This window comes from Sus scrofa, chromosome 6, assembly GCF_054392235.1.
Source record: "Sus scrofa isolate SSC_HxYL_T2T_F1_AM1 chromosome 6, Sscrofa_HxYL_maternal_Yorkshire_Landrace_v2.0, whole genome shotgun sequence".
Classification (NCBI taxonomy): domain Eukaryota; kingdom Metazoa; phylum Chordata; class Mammalia; order Artiodactyla; family Suidae; genus Sus; species Sus scrofa.
Window position 1 is genome coordinate 48,387,674 of NC_139388.1, and position 19,896 is coordinate 48,407,569.

A 19,896-nucleotide genomic window follows, 5' to 3' on the forward strand; every position below is an offset into this window, starting at 1 on the left:
AGGTTTTATTAATTTTGGTTAGGGCCCCAGTCCACTTTCATTAAGAACTTGAAAATGTCCACTCCAACCTAGATGTTCTTTTCATGCCTCCAAATACTACATCTGTTATCCAATGTCTCAATCAGGGCATAATAAAAGTACAACACAAGGGAGTTTTTAGCAAAGCTTTCAACACCAACAAGGAAACCACCATGATGGACTACTGGATATCCATTGCTGTACGCACTGTTACTGTGCTGATACAGCCTGGGATAGTATCAAGCAGATTATTATCATTAACTGTTGGAAAAACGCTTAGCCAGACTGCCTGAAAATTTTCAAAGGCTTTGAAGGTGTTACAGAAAATACAAGTGTTAAATACATAATGCATATCACATGGTAAATAAGTAAAAGTCTTCAATGACATGATGGAAGATGTGGAAGAAATTTTGGCAGAGAAGGCAGTAGATCTGGAATAGATGGCAAAACAAGGCACTGACCTTCCTATGGTTTTCTTGGGGCAAGCCAAGGTCAAGAGGTTTATTTACACTGTGCACTGCTCCATCACACATCCTGCAGGTCTATCAAAATTAAGAATTTAGTTAATGTTAATCTATTTATTTTTTTCTAGGATTTTCTTTGCCTAATTATACTGCACAGCATAGTCTATTGCACAGTGTTTACTGTATATGAGTACTGTGTATGTGTTTCTATGTGTGCATGACTGAGTTAAATCAGTACAATAACAATAGAATAACATGGAGTTCCAATTGTGGTTCAGGGGTTAAGAACCTGACTAGTATCCATGAGGATGCAGTCGATCCCTGGCCTTGCTCAGGGGGTTAAGGACCTGATGTTGCCACAAGCTGCTGTGTAGGTCATGGATGCAGCTCAGATCTGGTGTTGCTGTGGCTGTGGTATAGGCAGGCAGCTGCAGTTCTGATTCAACCCCTAGCTCTGGGAACTTCCATATGCTGCAGGTGTGGCCTTAAAAAGAAAAAGAAAAACAAAAAAAAAAACAATGGAATAACACACAAAATTGTGTCAAAATATTTTTATTATTCATTTTATTACAATGAAATACTGCATGTAACTTATAAGAAGTGTTTATTAAATAAGGTATCTTTAAACAGAAAAAAAAATTCCATAAAAGATTATGTATTGATTGGCTGATGAAAATGTGAACAGAGGCTCACAGGAACTTTAACCTACACTGTCACTAGGAGCAATGGTTCACTATTCACTACTTCAGTGTTCGTGGTGAATTTATAGAATATAACCACATGAGTAACAAAAATTGACTGCATGTGTATGTGTATGTATTTCACGACTCAGGCCTTGTGCTCAGGGGTAGACATGGCAATGTTTTATAATAAAGACCTTTTAATGTTAGCAGAGCTACCCCAATGGTCCAACTCTCTTTGATTACGGATATATAAAAAATGCATGAGGACTTTTAATCTTTCATTTTCTCTTCATCCCCATGTGTGCACGTGCATGTATGTGCACACATACATGACAAATTGTCATAAGCTTGGCAAGGAACTGGGGAAGCAACCACACATGCATTTCTCTTTCCTTCTACATCTCTTTGTTCTTTTAAAATACTCTTGAGATGGATTTGTAGTACAAATTCAGGAAGAATTGTTGCTGACATTTCCCCTAAATGCATGATAATCACTGAGTCTCTCTGATGGATGATTCTCAGGTATACTGTAGAGCTGTGGGTTGGCTCAATTTCTAGTAAAACCCTTGCGATGACATGCCACAAAAAACTTTCACAGAGATGACAATTAGGATGTCTCTCTTCAGATACTAAGATATTTCTCTGGCCTAAAAACTTCCCTGATGAGTCATGTTCAAAAGGAAAGGAATTTCACCAGTATGAACTCATTATTATGAATTCACTAAAATTGACTGAAGTGAACACACTTGCAAAAGGCCTTCCTATATCTTTTAAACTCTAGTATGAATCTTGCGATGGTGAGTGAAAGATGAACTATGGCTGAAGGCTTTCCCACATTCACCACATTCAAAGGGTTTCTCTCCAGTGTGAGTTCTCATGTGTTGAGTTAAAGCAAAGTTGTCACAAAAGGCCTTCTCACATTCTTTGCACTCATAGGGCTTTTCCCCAGTGTGGATCCTATTGTGCCGAACAAAATTTGCAGGCTGGGTAAAGGCCTTTCCACATTCTCTGCATACGAAAGGCTTTTCTCCAGTGTGAATCCTCATGTGTCGAGTAAAGGAAGAGCTATAGTAAAAGGCTTTTGCACATTCTTTACATTCCAAGGGTTTTTCTCCACTGTGGGTCCTATTATGTCGGATAAAAACCGAATGGTGTGTAAAAGCCTTTCCACATTCCCTGCACTCGTAGGGCCTCTCACCAGTGTGAATCCTCATATGTTGAATTAAGGAAGAGCTGTCACTAAACGCTTTCCCACATTCTTTGCACTTAAAAGGTTTCTCTCCAGTATGGGTCCTCTTATGACGGATGAAAGTGGAACGGTGAGTAAAGGCCTTTCCACATTCACTGCACTCATAGGGTTTCTCGCCAGTGTGAATCCTCATATGTTGGGTGAAGGATGAGTTGAGGCAAAAAGCTTTTCCACATTCTTTGCACAGAAAGGGTTTTTCTCCTGTATGGGTCATATTATGCTGGATAAAAGTGGAGCGGTGAGTAAAGGCCTTTCCACATTCACTGCACTCATAGAGTTTCTTTCCAGTGTGAATCCTCATGTGTTGAGTGAAGGAAGAGCTGTAGTAAAATGCTTTCCCACATTCTTTGCACAAAAATGGCTTTTCTCTAGTGTGAGTCATATTATGCTGGATAAAAGAGGAACGGTGGGTGAAAGCCTTACCACATTCTTTGCACTCATAGGGCTTATCTCCAGTGTGAACACGCTGGTGCTCTGTGAGGTGAGACCTGCGTTTGAAGGCTTTCCCACACTCAATACACTTGTATGGTTTTTCTCCAGTATGAAACCTCATATGTCGAATGAAGTCTGCCATATAACGACAGGCTTTCCCACATTCACTGCACTTATAAGGCTTCACTCCAGCATGAATCTGCTGATGCCGAACAAGGGCCCAATTCTTGCTAAAACCTTTCCCACATTCCTTGCATTTGTAGAGGTTATTCTTTGTCTCAATAACAGGGTCTTTTCCTGGTTCTTGTGAATCACATTCATGCGGAGCATCTCGTGTAGTGACTCGCTCCTGTAAAATCCTTAAACACAGACTGTCATCTGTCTGCAAATCATCATGTTTACGGCTCAACTTCCTAGAGCATGAATTCTTGTAGGGGTCTGTTCCTGGCCTCAAGTTTCCTTCCTGTATTTCTGGCAGTTTTCCCTGATCCCTCGCTTGCCCCAACCTAGAATGCCTTGAGGGTCCATGTGTCACTCGTTCCTCAAAAGGGGCTTCCTCAGTGAGAGCTGGCTGAGAAGCAGTAAGCTCTGTGGTCTTAGGTTTTGCTTTGTCACCTGAAGGAAATTCAATATAAGAAAGGTTGTCTATTAGTGATGTCAACAAAGAACAAAATAAACTACCTCTTTAGTGGAGGTATGAAGTTGAAAATAAAGCCTCTCTACTGCATAAGGCATTTTCACATCTCTTACTAGGTTCACAATTTCTTTCTCTACCATTCCTTAGACTCTTGACATCTTTAAAAGGTAAAATCAGGGACAGGAGATAAAGAATCTGGAGTGGAGACTCCTCCTCACATTTCAGAATGAGGGAGGGAGGGAAGAGTGGTGGTAATGACTGTTCTCCAAGATCTCATAGGGCTATGACAGCCGAGGGAAGGGGCACCTAACCTGGCTCAGATGGGAGACAGAAAGGTCAGTGGAGTTGACCTGGACAACGTGCTATGTGAGCTTATTTCTAACAGGTGAGCAGAAATTCCCTGACAGGAATTAGGAGAAAAATTGTAGCTGGTGACTGAAAGTACAGTATTTTAGGGTCTTGAGAGAATGTTGAATGCTGAGCAAAGAGAAGAGGATGACAAGATGGTGGAGAGGGAGGCGAGGACAGAGGAGAAACAAACTCTCAGGATTCTGGACTATGTAAAAGTGGGGTGGGTGGGTGAGAAACATCTGGGTGGACATACTGAGTCTACAAGATCTGAGTAAAGACAAGGTGAAGAGATCCAAAATAGATAACACCTAGATGAAGTAAACTTGAAAATGTTTCACATTAATAAAATTTATATGAGATTAATAATGCAAAGTTGCCAATGCTCCTCAAATTCATCTATAAATTTAATACAACTTCAGATAAATCCCAATGGGGTTTTTCATGGATATTGACAAGCTGACTGTAGAATTTATATAAAAGAAAAGAGACCAGAATATTTCTGAAGAAAAATAAAGCAAAAGGACTTGCCCTTTGAGGAATTGGGATTATGATGAATTATATACATCAAGGCAGTGTGATATAACATAGATCTAAGATAAGCTGTCAAACTGTCAAAAGAAAAAACAGAATTTGGAGCTCAGAGGTGTGTATGTGGAACTTTGATAATATATGATAAAAGCAGAAGAGAGGCGAGTGGGAAAAGGACTATTCAATAAATAGATGTAAAAAATCATTTGCCACATGGGAGAAAACAATATTGTATTTCTACCTCACACAACAACAAAAAAAATTAATTCCATCCTGATTATGACTTAACTATCAGAAACTAAAAATGAAAAACTTCTAATAGTGAAAATGACTACATTTTAGATCTTGGGAAAAAGGAAGATTTCATAAACAAGATCCAGAAGTATTTATTATACAAGACTAACCTGACTAACCTACCTACAATTTTTTGAAAGGCAAACAAAGATGGCTATATTAATATCAGATAACATAAAGCAAAGAAAATAAGACAAAGAGGGATAAAAAGATCAATTTACAACGAGGATATGGCAATATTAAAAGCTTTATGTACCAAATATCAGAGCCTCAAAATATAGAAACCAAAAACTGAGTTAAAAGGAGAAATAGACAAAATTACAACTGGCAATGTCAACACTCCACACCCAAAATGAAAACAGCATATTGTGAACTGACATTTCACAGAAAATATGTATGGGGCCAATCAACATAGCAAGAGGTGCTCAAATTTCTTGGATGCAGGAAGGGCAAAATTAAGACCACAGTGAGAGACCGTTTTCTATTCACTTTATTGAAAAAAATTTAAGAACCTGACTATATATATATATTGTCTTTTTAGGGCCACATCCACAGCACATGGAGGTTCCCAGGCTAGGGGTCGAATTGGAGCTATAGCTACTGGCCGACACCACAGCCACAGCAACGCCAGATCCAAGCCATGCCTGTGACCTACACCACAGCTCACAGCAGCGCTGGATCCTTAACCCACTGAGCGAGCCCGGGGATCGAACCTGCGTCCTTGTGATTCCTAGTCAAGATTCGTTTCTGCTGAGCCACTGTGGGAACTCCAAGAACCTGACAATATTAAGTGTTGGAGAAGGTATGGATCCATGGAACTGTTTACACAAGGCAGGTGAAGTGTAAATGGGCATAAATAACCATTTTAGTAGGTCATCATCTATTAAAATCCTCCTTTTGCTTACCTAATAATCCAAAAAACTCCAGTCCTAGAAATATTACTGAGAAATTTTCACACACGTGAGAAGATGTGTATGTGAATTTTCATAGCAGTACTGTTTGTGGGTACAAAAAACTGGAGACAATAAAATCTCCATGAAAATGGATGAATACATTGTGTTACATTCACATAAATGACTGCAGAAGAAAAAAATGAGTGAACTACAGCTATATGAACCATGAATCTTAGTAATGTACTGTTGCATAAAAAGTACAAATCCTGGAGTTCCTGTCATGGCTCAGTGGTTAACGAATCCGACTAGGAACCATGAGGTTGCGGGTTCGGTCCCTGCCCTTGCTCAGTGGGTTAACGATCCAGCGTTGCCGTGAGCTGTGGTGTAGGTTGCAGACGCGGCTCGGATCCCGCGTTGCTGTGGCTCTGGCGTAGGCCAGTGGCTACAGCTCTGATTCAACCCCTAGCCTGGGAACCTCCATATGCCGCAGGAGCGGCCCAAGAAATAGCAAAAAAAAGACCAAAAAAAAAAAAAAAAAAAAAAAGTACAAATCCTATAAGACAATATAAAATGGATATTTTTCATTATGTTCAAATAAAAAAAGCAAAAAATACACACATAATCACAATGAAACAATCTTTTATTTTTTGGGAATGTCAAGGTTTTTCTGAAGTTCAAAATACTATCTTTATTGCTGATTAAATGTAGAAGTTGGAGTTCCCGTCGTGGCTCAGCGGTTAGTGAACCTGACTAGTATCCATGAGGACACAAGTTCGATCCCTGGTCTTGCTCAGTGGGTTAAGGATCCACCGTTGCTGTGAGCTGTGGTGTAGGTCGCAGATGTGGCTCGGATCCTGTGTTGCTGTGGCTGTGGCTCAGGACAGCAGCTACAGCTCTGACTGGACCCCTAGCCTGGGAGCCTACATATGCCACAGATGTGGCCCTAAAAAGACAAAAGACAAAAAGAAAAAAAAGTAGAAGTTGTAGTTTAAAATTAAGTAAAATGCTACATGAATCTCCCACCCAACAAAGGACATACTGTAACCACAGAGAATACCTCAAAACTGTGAGCAAAGAAAATAGCTGTTTTCAGTTATTACGTTTAAGGTTAATGTATTACACAGCAATAATCAATAAGCATAACTCCTAACAAATGACAAAGGACTCAAGACTGATATAAAGACAGGGGAATGGCAGAAATAAAACAAACTGAATAGAAAAGGAGGAGGAAAAAGATTATTTATCTGTTGTTTTTGGTTTATAAAAACTCAATTCCATAGATTTGAATTCATTTCATATCTGGTTCTAACCTATTTCTTGGATAAATACATTTTTCAAGTCATACACATTATATGAAAACCACTCTTTTTTTTTTTTTTTTTTGTCTTTTTGCCATTTTCTTGGGCTGCTCTCACGGCATATGGAGTTCCCAAGCTAGGGGTCCAATCGGAGCTGTAGCCACCGGCCTACACCAGAGCCACAGCAACGTGGGATCCAAGCCACGTCTGCAACCTACACCACAGCTCACGGCAACCCACTGGATTGTTATCCCGCTGGATCGTTAACCCACTGAGCAAGGGCAGGGATCGAACCCGCAACCTAATGGTTCCTAGTCGGATTCGTTAACCACTAAGCCACAACGGGAACTCCTGAAAACCATTCTTGATGGGATAAAGACCAAGAGACTCACTACAAAATCTTCTTGTTATTTTCATATTTTTAAAAATTCCTGTTATTACAAAAACTAAGACTAGGCAGAGATGATTAATAGGGCAAGTACACCATCTAGCTCATTTGTGCAAAGGAGAATCTCAGATGTTCAACTCTTAAATGTTTCCTATATGATTAATTTCCATTACAGTGAAAAACAGTAAAAAGGAATTTCCTTTGTAAACCAATTAAACTTAGAAATTTTTTTTTCACACACACATTCTAAAAAATAACAACATAACCTGTTTTTCTCTCTTCTTCCTATCTATCTATTTATCTAGGCCCATCTTGATGGCCTACCTAGCGAAAGATGTCATCCCTTCTAATTCCATATCACATCAAAGGGAAAGGGCATTTTATATCCTTCCTTTCCCAGCACTCAGATAATAAAAAAAAAAAATCTTAATTACTTCTTAAATACGTACTGAATTCATTCTCTATCCTTGCTATTATGGTCTTTCTCTAGGCCCTCATTATCTCTCCATGGCTACATCTACTTGCCTCCTCAAAGCTTCCGGTTCTCAACCTAGGCATGGCCATTCTCTGCTACCAATAGAGGGCTCTTCTTTTTTATTTTATTTTTTTATTGCATATAGTTGATTTACAATATTGTGTTAGTTTCAGGTGTATAGCAAAGTGATTTATATATATCTACTCTTTTTCATATTCTTTTCCCTTACAGGTTATTACAAAATATTGAGTACAGTTCCCTGTGGTATATAGTATATGCTTGCTGGTTATCTATTTTATACATAGTAGTGTGTATATGTCAATCTCAAACACCTAGCTTATCCCTCCTACCACCCTTTCCCCTTTGGTAATCATAAATTTGTTTTTTTTTTTTCTTTTTTCTTTTTTGGGTGCACTCATAGCATGCAGAAATTCCCAGGCCAGGGACTGAACCCCCGCCATAGCAGTGACGCATGCAGCTGCAGTGACAACACCAGATCCTTAATATACTGCACCACAAGAGAACTCAACATCCATTATGATAAAAATGTTCCAGAAAGTGGGCACAGAGGGAACATACCTCAACATAATAAAGGCTATATATGACAAACCAACAGCTAACATCATACTAAATGACGAAAAGCTGAAAGCATTTCCTCTAAGATTAGGAAGAAAACAAGGATGTCTACTCTCACCAGTTTCATTTAATAGAGTTTTGGAAATCCCAGCCATAGCAATCAGAGAAGAAAAAGAAATAAAAGGAATCCAAATTGGAAAAGAAGAAGTAAAACTGCCATTGTCTGCAAACATGATACTATACAAAGAAAATCCTAAAGATGCTACCAGAAAACTACTAGAGCTCATGAATGAATTCAGTAATGTTGTAAGATATAAAATTAATACACAGAAGTATGTTGCATTTCTGTACATCAACAACAAAAGATCTAAGGAGAAATTAAGGAGACAATCACATTTACCATTGAATCAAAAAGAATAAAATACCTACCCCAAAGACAAAAGACCTATACTTCAAAAACTATAAGATGCTGATGAAAGGAACTGAAAATGACACAAACAAATGGAAAATTATACCATGTCCTTGGATTGGAGGAATCAATACTGTCAAGATGACTCTATTACCCAAGGCAATCTACTGAATAGACACAATTCCTATCAAATTAGGACACTTTTCAAAGAACTAGAACAAAAAATTTTAAACTTTGTATGGAAATACAGAAGACCTTGAATATCCAAAGCAATATTGAGAAAGAAAAACAGAAGTGGAGGAATCAGGTCACTCTGTCTTCAGGCTACACTACAAAGCTACAGTAATCAAAAACAGTATAGCACTGGCACAAAAACAGACGTACAGATCAATGGAACAGGATAGAAAACCCAGAAATAAACCCATGCACCTATGGTCAATTATTTACCACAAAGTACCCAAGAATATACAGTGAAGAAAAGATCATCTCTTCAGTAAGTGGTACTGGGAAAACTGGACAGTTACATGTGAAAGAATGATAGATCACTCTGTAATACCATACATGAAAATAAACTCGAAATGGATTAGAGACTTAAATATAAAACTGGATACTATAAAGCTCCTAAAGGAAAAACACTGTTTGATATAAATGACTGCAGTATTTTTTTGGATCCAACTCCTAGAATAAGGGAAATAAAAATAAATAAATGGGACCTAATTAAACTTGAAAGCTTTTGCACAGCTAAGAAAACCATAAACAAAATGAAAAGACAACCTACAGAATGGCAGAAAATATCTGCAAATGATGCAACCGATAAGTGATTAATTTCTAAAATATACGAACAGTTCATACAGTTCAACATCAAAAAAACAGACAACCCAATCAAAACATGAACAGGAGATCTAAACAGATATTTCTCCAACAGGCACAAGACAAGATGCTCACATCAATAATTATTAGACAAATGCAAATACAATCTACCATGAGGTATCACCTCAAACTGGTCAGAATGGCCATGATCACAAAATCTACAATTAATAAATGCTGGAGAGGGTATAAGGAAGAAGGAACCTTTTTACATTGTTGGTGGGAATGTAAATTGGTACAGCCATTATAAAGAACAGTATGGAGGTCCCTTAAAAAGGTCAAAATAGAGCTATCATATGATCCTACAATCTCATTCCTGGGCATCTATCTGGGAAAAAACCATAATTTGAAAAGATACATGCACCCCAATGTTCACTACAGCACTATTTACAACAGTCAAGACACAGAAGCAACCTACAAGTCAATCAACAAAGGAATGGATACAGACAATGTGGCATATATACAACGAAAAATTATTCAGCCATAAAAAAGAATGAAATAATGTCATTTGCGGCAACATGGATGGACCTAGAGATTATCATACCAAGAGAATGTCAGTTTCTAATGATATTATAAAAACACTGTGGACACATTTTAAATTTATTTTTTTAGCCTTTTATCGTGGTAAAATATATGTAACAAAATTTACCATTTTGAGATGAAATAGTCTTAAAAAGTAATTGATAGAATAATTAGATGAAGTGGATAAATTCCTTAAAAGACTCACATTACCAAAATTGATACAAGAAAAAAGAATATCTGAATAGCCCTGTATTTATTCAAAAGACAAATCTTGTTATGGACTGAATCTGCTCCCTGAAAATTCATTTGCTGAAGCCCTAACCTTCAATGTGTATTTGGAGATAGGGCCTTCACAGAAGTAATTAAGGTAAGTGAGGTCAGAAGGGTAAGGATCTGTATTTGAGAGGATTAGAGTCCTTAGAAGAGACACCCAAAGAGCTCTCCCCCTTCTGCCCCGACCAAGCACCACATGCCACACCTAAGAAAGGCCACGGTCTGTCTTCTCATAAAAACACTAATTCCACCATGGGGGCTCCATCCTCAAGACCTCATCTAAACCCAATTACCTCCCGAAGGCCCCACATCCTAGTATCATCACACTGGGATTCATTCAGTTCATTTACATTCACACATTCAGTTCATGACAACCTTATATAAACGGAAGCATGTAAATCCATCAGCACGGTGCATGGCGAATGTTCTGTAATTGTAGACCACTACCTCTTATCATTATCACAGTTGTAGCATTTGTTGTCAATGAGAAAGTCAACAGTAAGACGAGTGAGAATATTTTTAGTACTGTGTGCTGAGAAATACCTCAACGGGGCTTCAAAGAGTAAAGGGAAGACACCACCTGCTCACTAGGATGTGAAGCATTGAGGACTCCTACACATGGCTGGTGGGAATGCGAAACAGTGCAGTCACTTTGAAGCTGATTGGTGGTTTCTATTAAAGCTGGTCATAGAACTACACCATGATCCAGTCAGTTCACTCATACGTTTATTTTCAACAGAAATGTGTGCTTATAGCCAACAAAAAAATATGATCAAAAATGTTCATAACAGCATTCTTCATAATATCCTGAAAATGGAGACTAAGCCAAATGTCTATCAACAGGAAAACAAGTATATGTCAGAATTCCTGTTGTGGCTCAGTGGGTTACGAACCCGACCAGTATCCATGAGGATGTGGGTTTGATCCCTGGCCTCATTCAGTAGGTTAAGGATCCCACGTTGCTGTGAGCTGCAGTGTAGGTAGCAGATGCAGCTTGGATCCCATGTTGCTGTGGCTGTGGCTGTAGCATGGGGCAGCACCTGCAGCTCCAACTTGACCCTTAGCCTGGGAATTTCCATATGCCAAAGGTGCGGCCTTAAACAGCAAAATACACACACACAAACAAAAAACGAAAACAGGTATGTTTATTTATTTATTTATTTTTTGACTGCACCAGTGGCATGTGGAAGTTCCTGGACCAGGGACTGAACCCACGCCACAGCAATGATCCCAGTTGTTGCATTGACAATACCAGCTCCTTAACCTGCTGAACCACAAGAGAACTCCTGGTATATGTAATCATTAATTCATTGAGATATTGCAGTGAGAAATTACTCCAAATAGATGCAACCACACGGATGAATTCCAGAGTCATAATGAATCAAGAAGACAGGTATGACAGTATTGTATGCTGTCTGGCGCCATTTATAAGCTTTCACAACTATTCTATAAAGACAGAGTCTAAACCCTGGTTACTTCTGTAAAAGGGGATATTAATAAGAAGGGAACATAAAAAGGTTGGGAGGTGCTGGTAATCCTGTATTTCTTGACCTGTGTGGTGAATCCTCTGATTTATATACATGTAAGATTTCATGATAAACCTCTAACATCTGCGCATTTTATGTGTAAATTACACCTCAGTCAGTACAAAAGAATTAAGTTTGGCTGTTGAAACCTCTTGAAATAGAGTCAATAACATTTAGATATTGTTGGAAAGCCAAGAACATTTGTGTTTGTTTTCCTCAAATGTCAGAAACTTCACCATGTTTTTTATCTTAAGTAGAGAGAAGGTGGAGATATACAAGAGAAATAAACGAAGAAGCATGTTCCCTGATGCAGTGGACACACTCATGTATAGCTTCTCATTAATCCCTGTCTCACGATGTGCATCAAGTTTTATGACTCCCTCTGCCTGAATCCTGGCAGGTGCTTGATTTCCTTCTAAAGAACAGAATACAGCAAAGGTGCTACAACGTAAGAGGCAACAGAGAAAGTATTTATGTAGCATCCTTCCTGCTGGGGTCTCTCACGCCATCACCTGAAGTATGCTGACATGATGTAAGCTGCCTATGACTGCAGCTTTGCAGAGGACCCAGCTAAGTTGTGCCTGGATTTTTGATCCACAGATGAGAGATAATAAACGAGTGATATTTTAATATTAATGATGAGTAATTTTAAACATTGCTATATAGCAATGGATAACTTATTCACCTGGGAACGTAGCTGAAGGTGTGATCTAGACTCTGCTGGGGGAATTAGCCATGGCTGGGGATGAGAACTCTTCCATAGAGGTGAGGAGAAAGCTGCAGGGATAAGTCAGTAAGGATTCAAGAACAGGAAGAACACGTGAATAGCCTTTCTCTTCAAAATGAACTAGGTCACATGCTGAGATCTCAGTGGCTAGGGAGGTGGTGATATTTGGAACAAGGTGTGAGTGGATAGGGAGGTGAGTGTGAGACACAAAGCTGATCAGAGGTACAGAGCAGATGTGGGGGACCAGTGAGGAATCTGTTAGCAACATGCAGGCAAAAGATGATTATAGCTTGGACTAGGGTGATTAGGCTGGAACAGGTGAAGGTGATGGATGCAGGGGAAAGGTACGATGAAATATGATCAAGATTCAGGGATGGCTGGATATTGGGTTATGATGAAGATGGAGCTGTGGAGGGGTTGTCCAAGTTTGGTTTTGGCTTTCTCTGAATGGCAAGGCCATTCATTGAAATGCAGTGATGAGATGAGAGGGCAAAATCATGAGGTCCTTTTCAGGCCTGATGGGTGTGAAGTGCCTTTGAAACATTCAGGTGAAGATGCAGAACCGCAGAAAGGGGTGGAGGTTTGAGACAGACTCTCTGGGGCTGAGAAGAGGCTGGTCAGAGATACTCCCTGGCTGGCTGAGGGGAGAGACCACGAATCTGCACTGGTGCTATGCACACGCCCCATGGGGGCTGACAAGGGCTAACGCCCCCTCAGGTTTTCCAAGGCAGGAGCGCAAGAAGATGACAAGGCTAGGGAAAACTTCCAAATATCTGTTTTACAAATGGAAGGATGGATGCATGCAGGGATGTGTAGAGAAATCAATGACTGGATGAGATGGAAATGGGTGGAGTGCAAAGTATAGCTGGAAGTAGCGCTCTGTAGCTAAAGAAAGGACTGTTTTTTCTGAATCTGAAGGAAGTTTGAGATAGCACTATTTATTATTCAATAGGACTAATAATACAGGAATATCACTAGTCATAACTTTTGGGGTCAGTTAGTGTGCTAATAAGCAGTTTCACGTTATCTAACGACATTCCAATGATGCAGAAACTATTATTTTTTTCTGGTGGAGGATAAGTTTAGCAGACTGACTGTATGTTCATCACAAACCTGGCCTTTCCTCCTTGGGCATAAAGCTAAACCGCATTTCCCAATTTGATACAACGTACAGCCTAATGCCTAGTTCTTGTCACTGGAATGTGAACAGAAGTCACGTATGTGAGCAAGTGGATATGACTACTCCCCTTCTCACCTATTCCTCTTGGCTGCAAAGCAACCTCACAGCCACACACTGACAACAGAAGATACCTGGGTCCCTGAATAGATATGTGGTACAGAGCTCCCTTGCTGACCTGCATTAAACCATAGCACAAATGAGGAAAAAAGTCTTAATCTGTTGACCCATCAAGATTCTGGAGTTTCTCAGAGTTCCCACTGTAGCTCAGTGGTTAACGAATCTGACTAGGGACCATGAGGTTGTGGGTTCCATCCCTGGCTTTGCTCAGTGGGTTAAGGATCCGGCGTTGCCGTGAGCTGTGGTGTAGGTCGCAGATGCGGCTTGGATCCCGCGTTGCTGTGGCTCTGGCGTAGGCTGGCAGCTACAGCTCCGATTAGACCCCTAGCCTGGGAATCTCCATATGCTGCAGGTGCGGCCCTAGAAAAGGCAAAAAAAAAGATTCTGGAATTTCTCATTTATAGCAGGTAGCATTAATTCAGCCTAACGTGTATCAAAGGCACCTCGAGATCATGCAACTTGCCCATGGTTATGAGGCTAGGAGTGGCCAAGCCTCTAGAGCCTGTCTCTAGCCCAGTACACCACACTTCAACCTGAGTAAAGGCAAAGAGTGTGATGGGAGTGGGAAGATGGGGGAAACACAGCTCAAAGTGTTCTAGGACTGCCCGAGACCCCAGAAGTCCACAAAAAGAAACCGCCCCTGGAGTTTCAGACACAGAGACTCCCTGGCAGTCTGCCAGCTGCCATGCACCCACCTGCACAGGTGCTTCTGGAGCGGCCTCTTTTCACTGTCCACAGTTCTTGCCCATGTTCCAGCAGGTGAATCAGCTCTGGTTTGGGAACAGGATGCCCTGTGCATGGAGAAATAAATAGAACATGGGTATATAGGTAAAAACAAAATGAGGAATCTCAACTCGACTGAGAGTCAGCTGTCTGAGGTAGGCCATGACCTAAAACTGCTACCCATTCTGAAGAAGAAGCCTTCAACCCAGAATGGGAAGATAGGGCTGAATGTGGGGCCCTGCTGCCCTACTTGCTGCTGCATTGTCCTGTGGTCCCTTCAAGGCTGCTGGCCTGATGGCCTGGACCAAGGACAGAAAGCAGATAGACAGACAGACCTGGGTTGGGAGCTACCAAATCAGGAGCCAGCACCAAACTCAGAGCTTCTCATGAGGTGAAATAATAAACTTTTTTCAGGGGACAACCAACAGGGGGTGATGTTCTGGTACCTGCAAAGGCTCAAGGACAGGAGGACTCTGGAGAGAAGTCAATGACTTAGGCACCAGGACCCACAAGAATCTGACTAGGAAATCCTGTACTGCAAGCCAGAAGGCACCCAGGGTCACTGAGCAAATGTTCGGTGATGTCTGCCATATGCCTGGCACCGAGCTGAGGGATGGGGCAGTGGAAAAGGTGAACCAGATCTTCCTTCCTCTCTGTTAAGGACCTGAGCTCCCTGTCCTCCTCAAGGATTTGGCTTGTGTTGGTCCCTCCACCTGGAATACTGCTGTCCAGGAGTCCCCGTCGTGGTGCAGTGGTTAACGAATCCGACTAGGAACTATGAGGTTGCCGGTTCGATCCCTGGCCTTGCTCAGTGGGTTAAGGATCCGGCGTTGCCGTGAGCGTGGTGTAGGTCGCAGACGCAGCTCAGATCCCATGTTGCTGTGGCTGTGGTGTAGGTCGGCAGCTGTATCTCCGATTCGACTCCTAGCCTGGGAACCTCCATATGCTGCAGGAGCGGCCCAAGAAATGGCAAAAAGAAAAAAAAAAAAAAAAAAAAAAAAAAACCAACAACAAAAAAAAACTGTTGTCCAAATATCTCCTTTAAACAACTGATCACAACTGTCATAAAAGAACACTCTATTTACTTCACTGATGACTGACTTCCTGGGGGAGACTCTGTGGGCACAAGGCTGGGAGAGCCTGTCAGAGGTAACCATTTCTGGGTAAACTGGTCCTTTAAGGTTTAGGTGGGGGACTGCCTGTTATGGTGCAACAAAAACGAATCTGACTAGTATCCATGAGAATGTGGGTTCAGTCCCTGGCCTCACTCAATAGGTTAAGGATCTGGCATTGCTGTCAGCTGTGGTGCAGGTCGCAGATGTGGCTCGGATCCTGTGTTGCTGTGGCTCTGGTGTAGGCCAATAGCTGTAGCTCTGACTCATCCCCTAGCCTGGGAACTTCCATATGCCATGGGTGCGGCCCTAAAAAGCTAAAAAAAAAAAAAAAGTAAAAAAAAAAGGTTTAGGTGGAAGAACATTTGTAATTTTATTTCTTATACATAACAAATACATGGGTGGCACTTACTGTTTTCCCAGTTCTATTCTAAGTTCTTTAAAGATATTAGTTCATTTGGTCTAAGTAAAAGGATAGTATAAAAATATGACAGGAGTTCCCGAGTGGTTCAGTAGGTTAAGGATCTGGCACTGTCACTGCATTGGCTCAGGTCGCTGCTGTGGCGCAGGTTCGATTGCTGGCCCCAGAACTCTAGCATGCTGCAGGCATGGTCAAAAAAGAAACGATAAAATAAAAATAATCACGGTCTGAGCAAGATTATGCTGCCTGCTCAAGTCTGAGAGTCGCGAGGCTGTTCTTTCTGCTGCAGGGGAAATTACCCAACAATCATACGAGCACTGAGGACCCAGCACTAAACCCAGACTCTCTTGACAACAATCAAGAGGCAGCAAAGAGAAGGGAAAAAAAGAAACTGCTTTCTCAGATGCCCATCAATGTCATTTGAAAATGTGTCTGTGTGCTCTCTAAAACTAACTCCCAGTTCTCATTGTGGCTCAGCAGTAATGAACTTGAACCTTAAGGATGTGGGTTTGATCCCTGGCCTGCTCGGTAAGTTAAGTATCCGGCGTTGCCATGAGCTGTGGTGGAGGTTGCAGATGCAGCTCGGATCTGGTGTGGCTGTGGCTGTGGCGTAGGCCGGCAGCTGCAGTTCCAATTTGACCCCCAGCCTGGGAACTTCCATATGTTGCACATATGGCCCTAAAAAGCAAAAAATAAAAATAAAAATAAAATAAAATAAAATGCCACAGCAGCAGAGAAGCAAGGAGATGCCTTAGGAATAAGGGACAACGGTGCAGATACCAGGGGTCAAAGAAGCCTTTAGCTGAGATTGCGTTGCTTAGAAAGATACTGGTGGCACTGAGGACAAATAGTTTCCTGTCCATCTGATTCGCCCCCTTCTTGGAGACTCTCCCATTAACCACAGGTTAATGTTAACTCGGCTGTGAGGACATGTGACCCAACCAAGCTGAATTCCAGATTATGGGTATCAGGAATAAGGATGTCAGACTGAGGTCAGCTTGTGTTGAACACTTGGGCAACAGTGTTGAGAAGAACTATTTGTTAGACAACAATCCTTGATGGAGACACAGAGAAACCAAGTGAGAGGAGGTTAGACCAGAACATGCTGAGGCTGCAAGGAGACAAAAAGGCAGGTTCCTGAGGTCTTCTCAAGCAGCCATGCTTAGGTAGAGAGGGTGGGATGAAAGCGGCTGTGGGTACCAGATGGGAGAGAGATGAGGCCTTACCCAGGGAGACCAGGAGGCCACAAGTCTCTAGCATCACCTCCTGGTATAAGGTCCTCTGGGCCAGGTCCAGATGTCTCCATTCCTCCCCAGTGAAGGTGATGGCCACGTCTTCAAATGATACCAATGCCTGGAAGTCAAACAGAAGTGGTATGGTGGCTGTATGGCTATTACATGAAATTAGAGCCTACTACTTGGTTGTGGCAAGAGTCCAGAGACCCAAGGCCTGAATCACTGAGTATCTCCTGAGAACTTCACTCTGTTTTGGAGGAAGGCAGATGGTGCCTTTGCCACAACACAATCGTGTGGGAGAGAAAAGCCGCCTATATGGGAATCCACTGAGTGACACAAAACAATGATAATCCCATGTGGACTTTGAGGAGCAGAGAAAAAAATAATAATTCAAGTAATGACACTAGCAGCAGTAGTTGAGCCTCACTGGTTTGCACTGTATGTCTGCATCTATAAGGCTTTAGATGCTGTGTTAAAGCAACTAAGTCTCTAGGTCTATAGCTAGGCTTCCTGAGGTTTAAATCCAGCCTTTTGAATCAACACATAATTTCTTTGAGCCTCAATTTCCACACCAATACACTCACAGTTCCAACTTCACCAGGCTGTTGTGGGAATTAAGGTGAGAAAGTTCATAAAGCAAACAGTGCAGCGCCCTGGCTCATGTCAGTGCTCATGACATGTATGCTTATAAATTTCATGAACCCTTACATATCCCGTGAGGTAAACACCATCAGTTTCCCTTTCACAATCAGCAAATGGGGATTCAAAGTCAAGTTGCCCAGAGTCATACTTCTATTGAGAAGGGGCAAGATTTGAACCCAGGACCCTCTGGTCCAACCACGGTGGGGGAAGATGGTTAAATTTAAACTAAGTATGATGGGAACCCTAGAGATAGAATCTTTCATTCATAAACCAATTACTGAACACCTGATATAGGTCCAGCACCGTTCTAAGTCTGGGGATAGAGGAGAAAACAGGAGCTCACATTCCAGAGTTAGGGAGAGATCCTTGACAAGAAACTAAATAAATGAGCAAGATAAAGTCATACGTCCCTAAGTGCTTGGAAAAAAACCCAAAAGACAGTGAGATGCCTACAAAGACTAGGGGAAGGGCAACCAGGCAGCCCTCTCTGAGCAGACACTGGAATAAGGCTGGAATAAAGTTAGGGAGCAAGGCAGGTGAGGAAATGTGGATAAATAAGAGAAGTCCTGAAGGTGATCAGAGCTATGATGAAAGCAAACAGGGTGCCATGCTGAAGAGCAGCTTTGGGCCTCTCCATGTGTTTACATCCCACAAGACACACATTCCCGTGCAGTCATCAATAAATATTGCAGTGGACTGTAACAAATTCACTTTTCAAAGATAAGTAAATGTGTTAGGATAATGGATTCACTGCTGTGGCAAGTCAACTTTACCTGTGCTGCCCAAATGGCAGTGGCAAAGAGAAATCCAGTGACTGCCCTGTCTTCAGGCCTCTCCAGGGAACTTCTATTCTTATTAAAAGAGCAGCAATTTAAAAAACGCTGCTCCCGCCTCACCTCTGCTAGAGGCTCTCTCATCCTTTCTCCCAGCTTTGAGCTGGGTTGAGGCCTGAGGGTCAGACTCTGCCTGGGGTGAGCCTAACATAATAGCAGGACTAGGAGAGTCCCTGTCTGGAAACCACATACAGAATAAGGCTCTCTGGGTCATGCTCAACACTGAAGGGCACATATGTGTCCTCTGCAGTTCCCTCAACCGAGAGAAAAAAATTGTTAATATTCCGATTTTGGCCCCGAGGGAAGAGAAGCCAAAGGCAGTGAATCGACAAGCTCAAGGTTAGAGCCAGAAATGGATGCCCCCCTTATCCCTGGCCTGGATTCAGAACGCTGGGTTGGACGTGATTTGCACAGCCGTGTCCACACCCCGTTCTCACAGGACCTCTAGATTCAAGAATATGAAGAGGGAAAAGCGAAGAATCCCGGGATTCTCTATATCATGGAGAGTGGAATTGTACATAGGCGACCCCTGCGCACGTGAGCCTGCGAGACCTTCCACTCACCAGCGCTGGCGCCGCCATGGGGCCCAGTGGGCAAAGCGGAACGGCGAGAGGCAGCGACAAAAGCCGGTCCACGACCTCTCAGACCAGCCCTGGTCGCGGCGGGGGGGGGGGGGGGACCGGCACCCGAGTCTCCGCGATGTAGAATGCGCGCAAGCCCCAGGGGGCCGCCTCCCAGAGCTGCAGAGACCGAGGGGTGGGGCGAGGCTCGGAGTGCGCACGGCGGACAACCCCGTTCCAGGCGGAGTCACGGCTCATACAAAAGCGTGGTGGTGGGTCTTACTCTCCTCACTGTCCTTTGCTCAGTCTCGGAGACCTTTTTCTGAGAAGCGGCCACTGCCCTGTGCTTCAGCCAGAAACGCCGGTAACAACAGACCTGCCACTTCCAAAAGACGCCCTGAGGCCGGAGACTAGAAGTTCAGCCCAAGCTGCCGCAGGCAACGCCCCCCTCCGTTTGCCGTCA

The 19,896-nt window shown here is 42.2% G+C and overlaps 1 protein-coding gene across 3 annotated transcripts; it reads right to left on the reverse strand.

Annotated features, from left to right (window-relative positions):
* Positions 1–1,018: 1,018 nt before the first annotated feature.
* Positions 1,019–19,889, reverse strand: ZNF599 (zinc finger protein 599). Of its 3 annotated transcripts, none has more exons than XM_021097155.2 (4): positions 19,810–19,889; positions 17,390–17,516; positions 14,603–14,698; positions 1,019–3,461 (listed from the first exon to the last, which is right to left on the reverse strand). In XM_021097155.2, the coding sequence occupies exons 2-4, from the start codon at positions 17,421–17,423 to the stop codon at positions 1,936–1,938; spliced, it is 1,656 nt and encodes a 551-aa protein (XP_020952814.2). In that variant the 5' UTR covers positions 17,424–17,516; positions 19,810–19,889; the 3' UTR covers positions 1,019–1,935. The 3 variants fall into 3 exon arrangements, with proteins under 3 accessions (XP_020952814.2, XP_020952812.2, XP_020952811.2); XM_021097153.2 differs by having other exon boundaries at positions 19,717–19,889; XM_021097152.2 differs by having other exon boundaries at positions 19,437–19,889.
* Between the last annotated feature and the right edge of the window lie 7 nt (positions 19,890–19,896).

Bases quoted from the DNA above. Each gene is read 5' to 3' on its own strand.
- ZNF599 (XM_021097152.2), bottom strand. The intron at 14,699-17,389 runs GTAAGGCCTCAT...CTCCATGCACAG, and splicing joins TGGCCTCCTGGTCTCCCTGG to GGCATCCTGTTCCCAAACCA. The intron at 3,462-14,602 runs GTGGGTGCATGG...AATTTCCTTCAG, and splicing joins CTCCAGAAGCACCTGTGCAG to GTGACAAAGCAAAACCTAAG.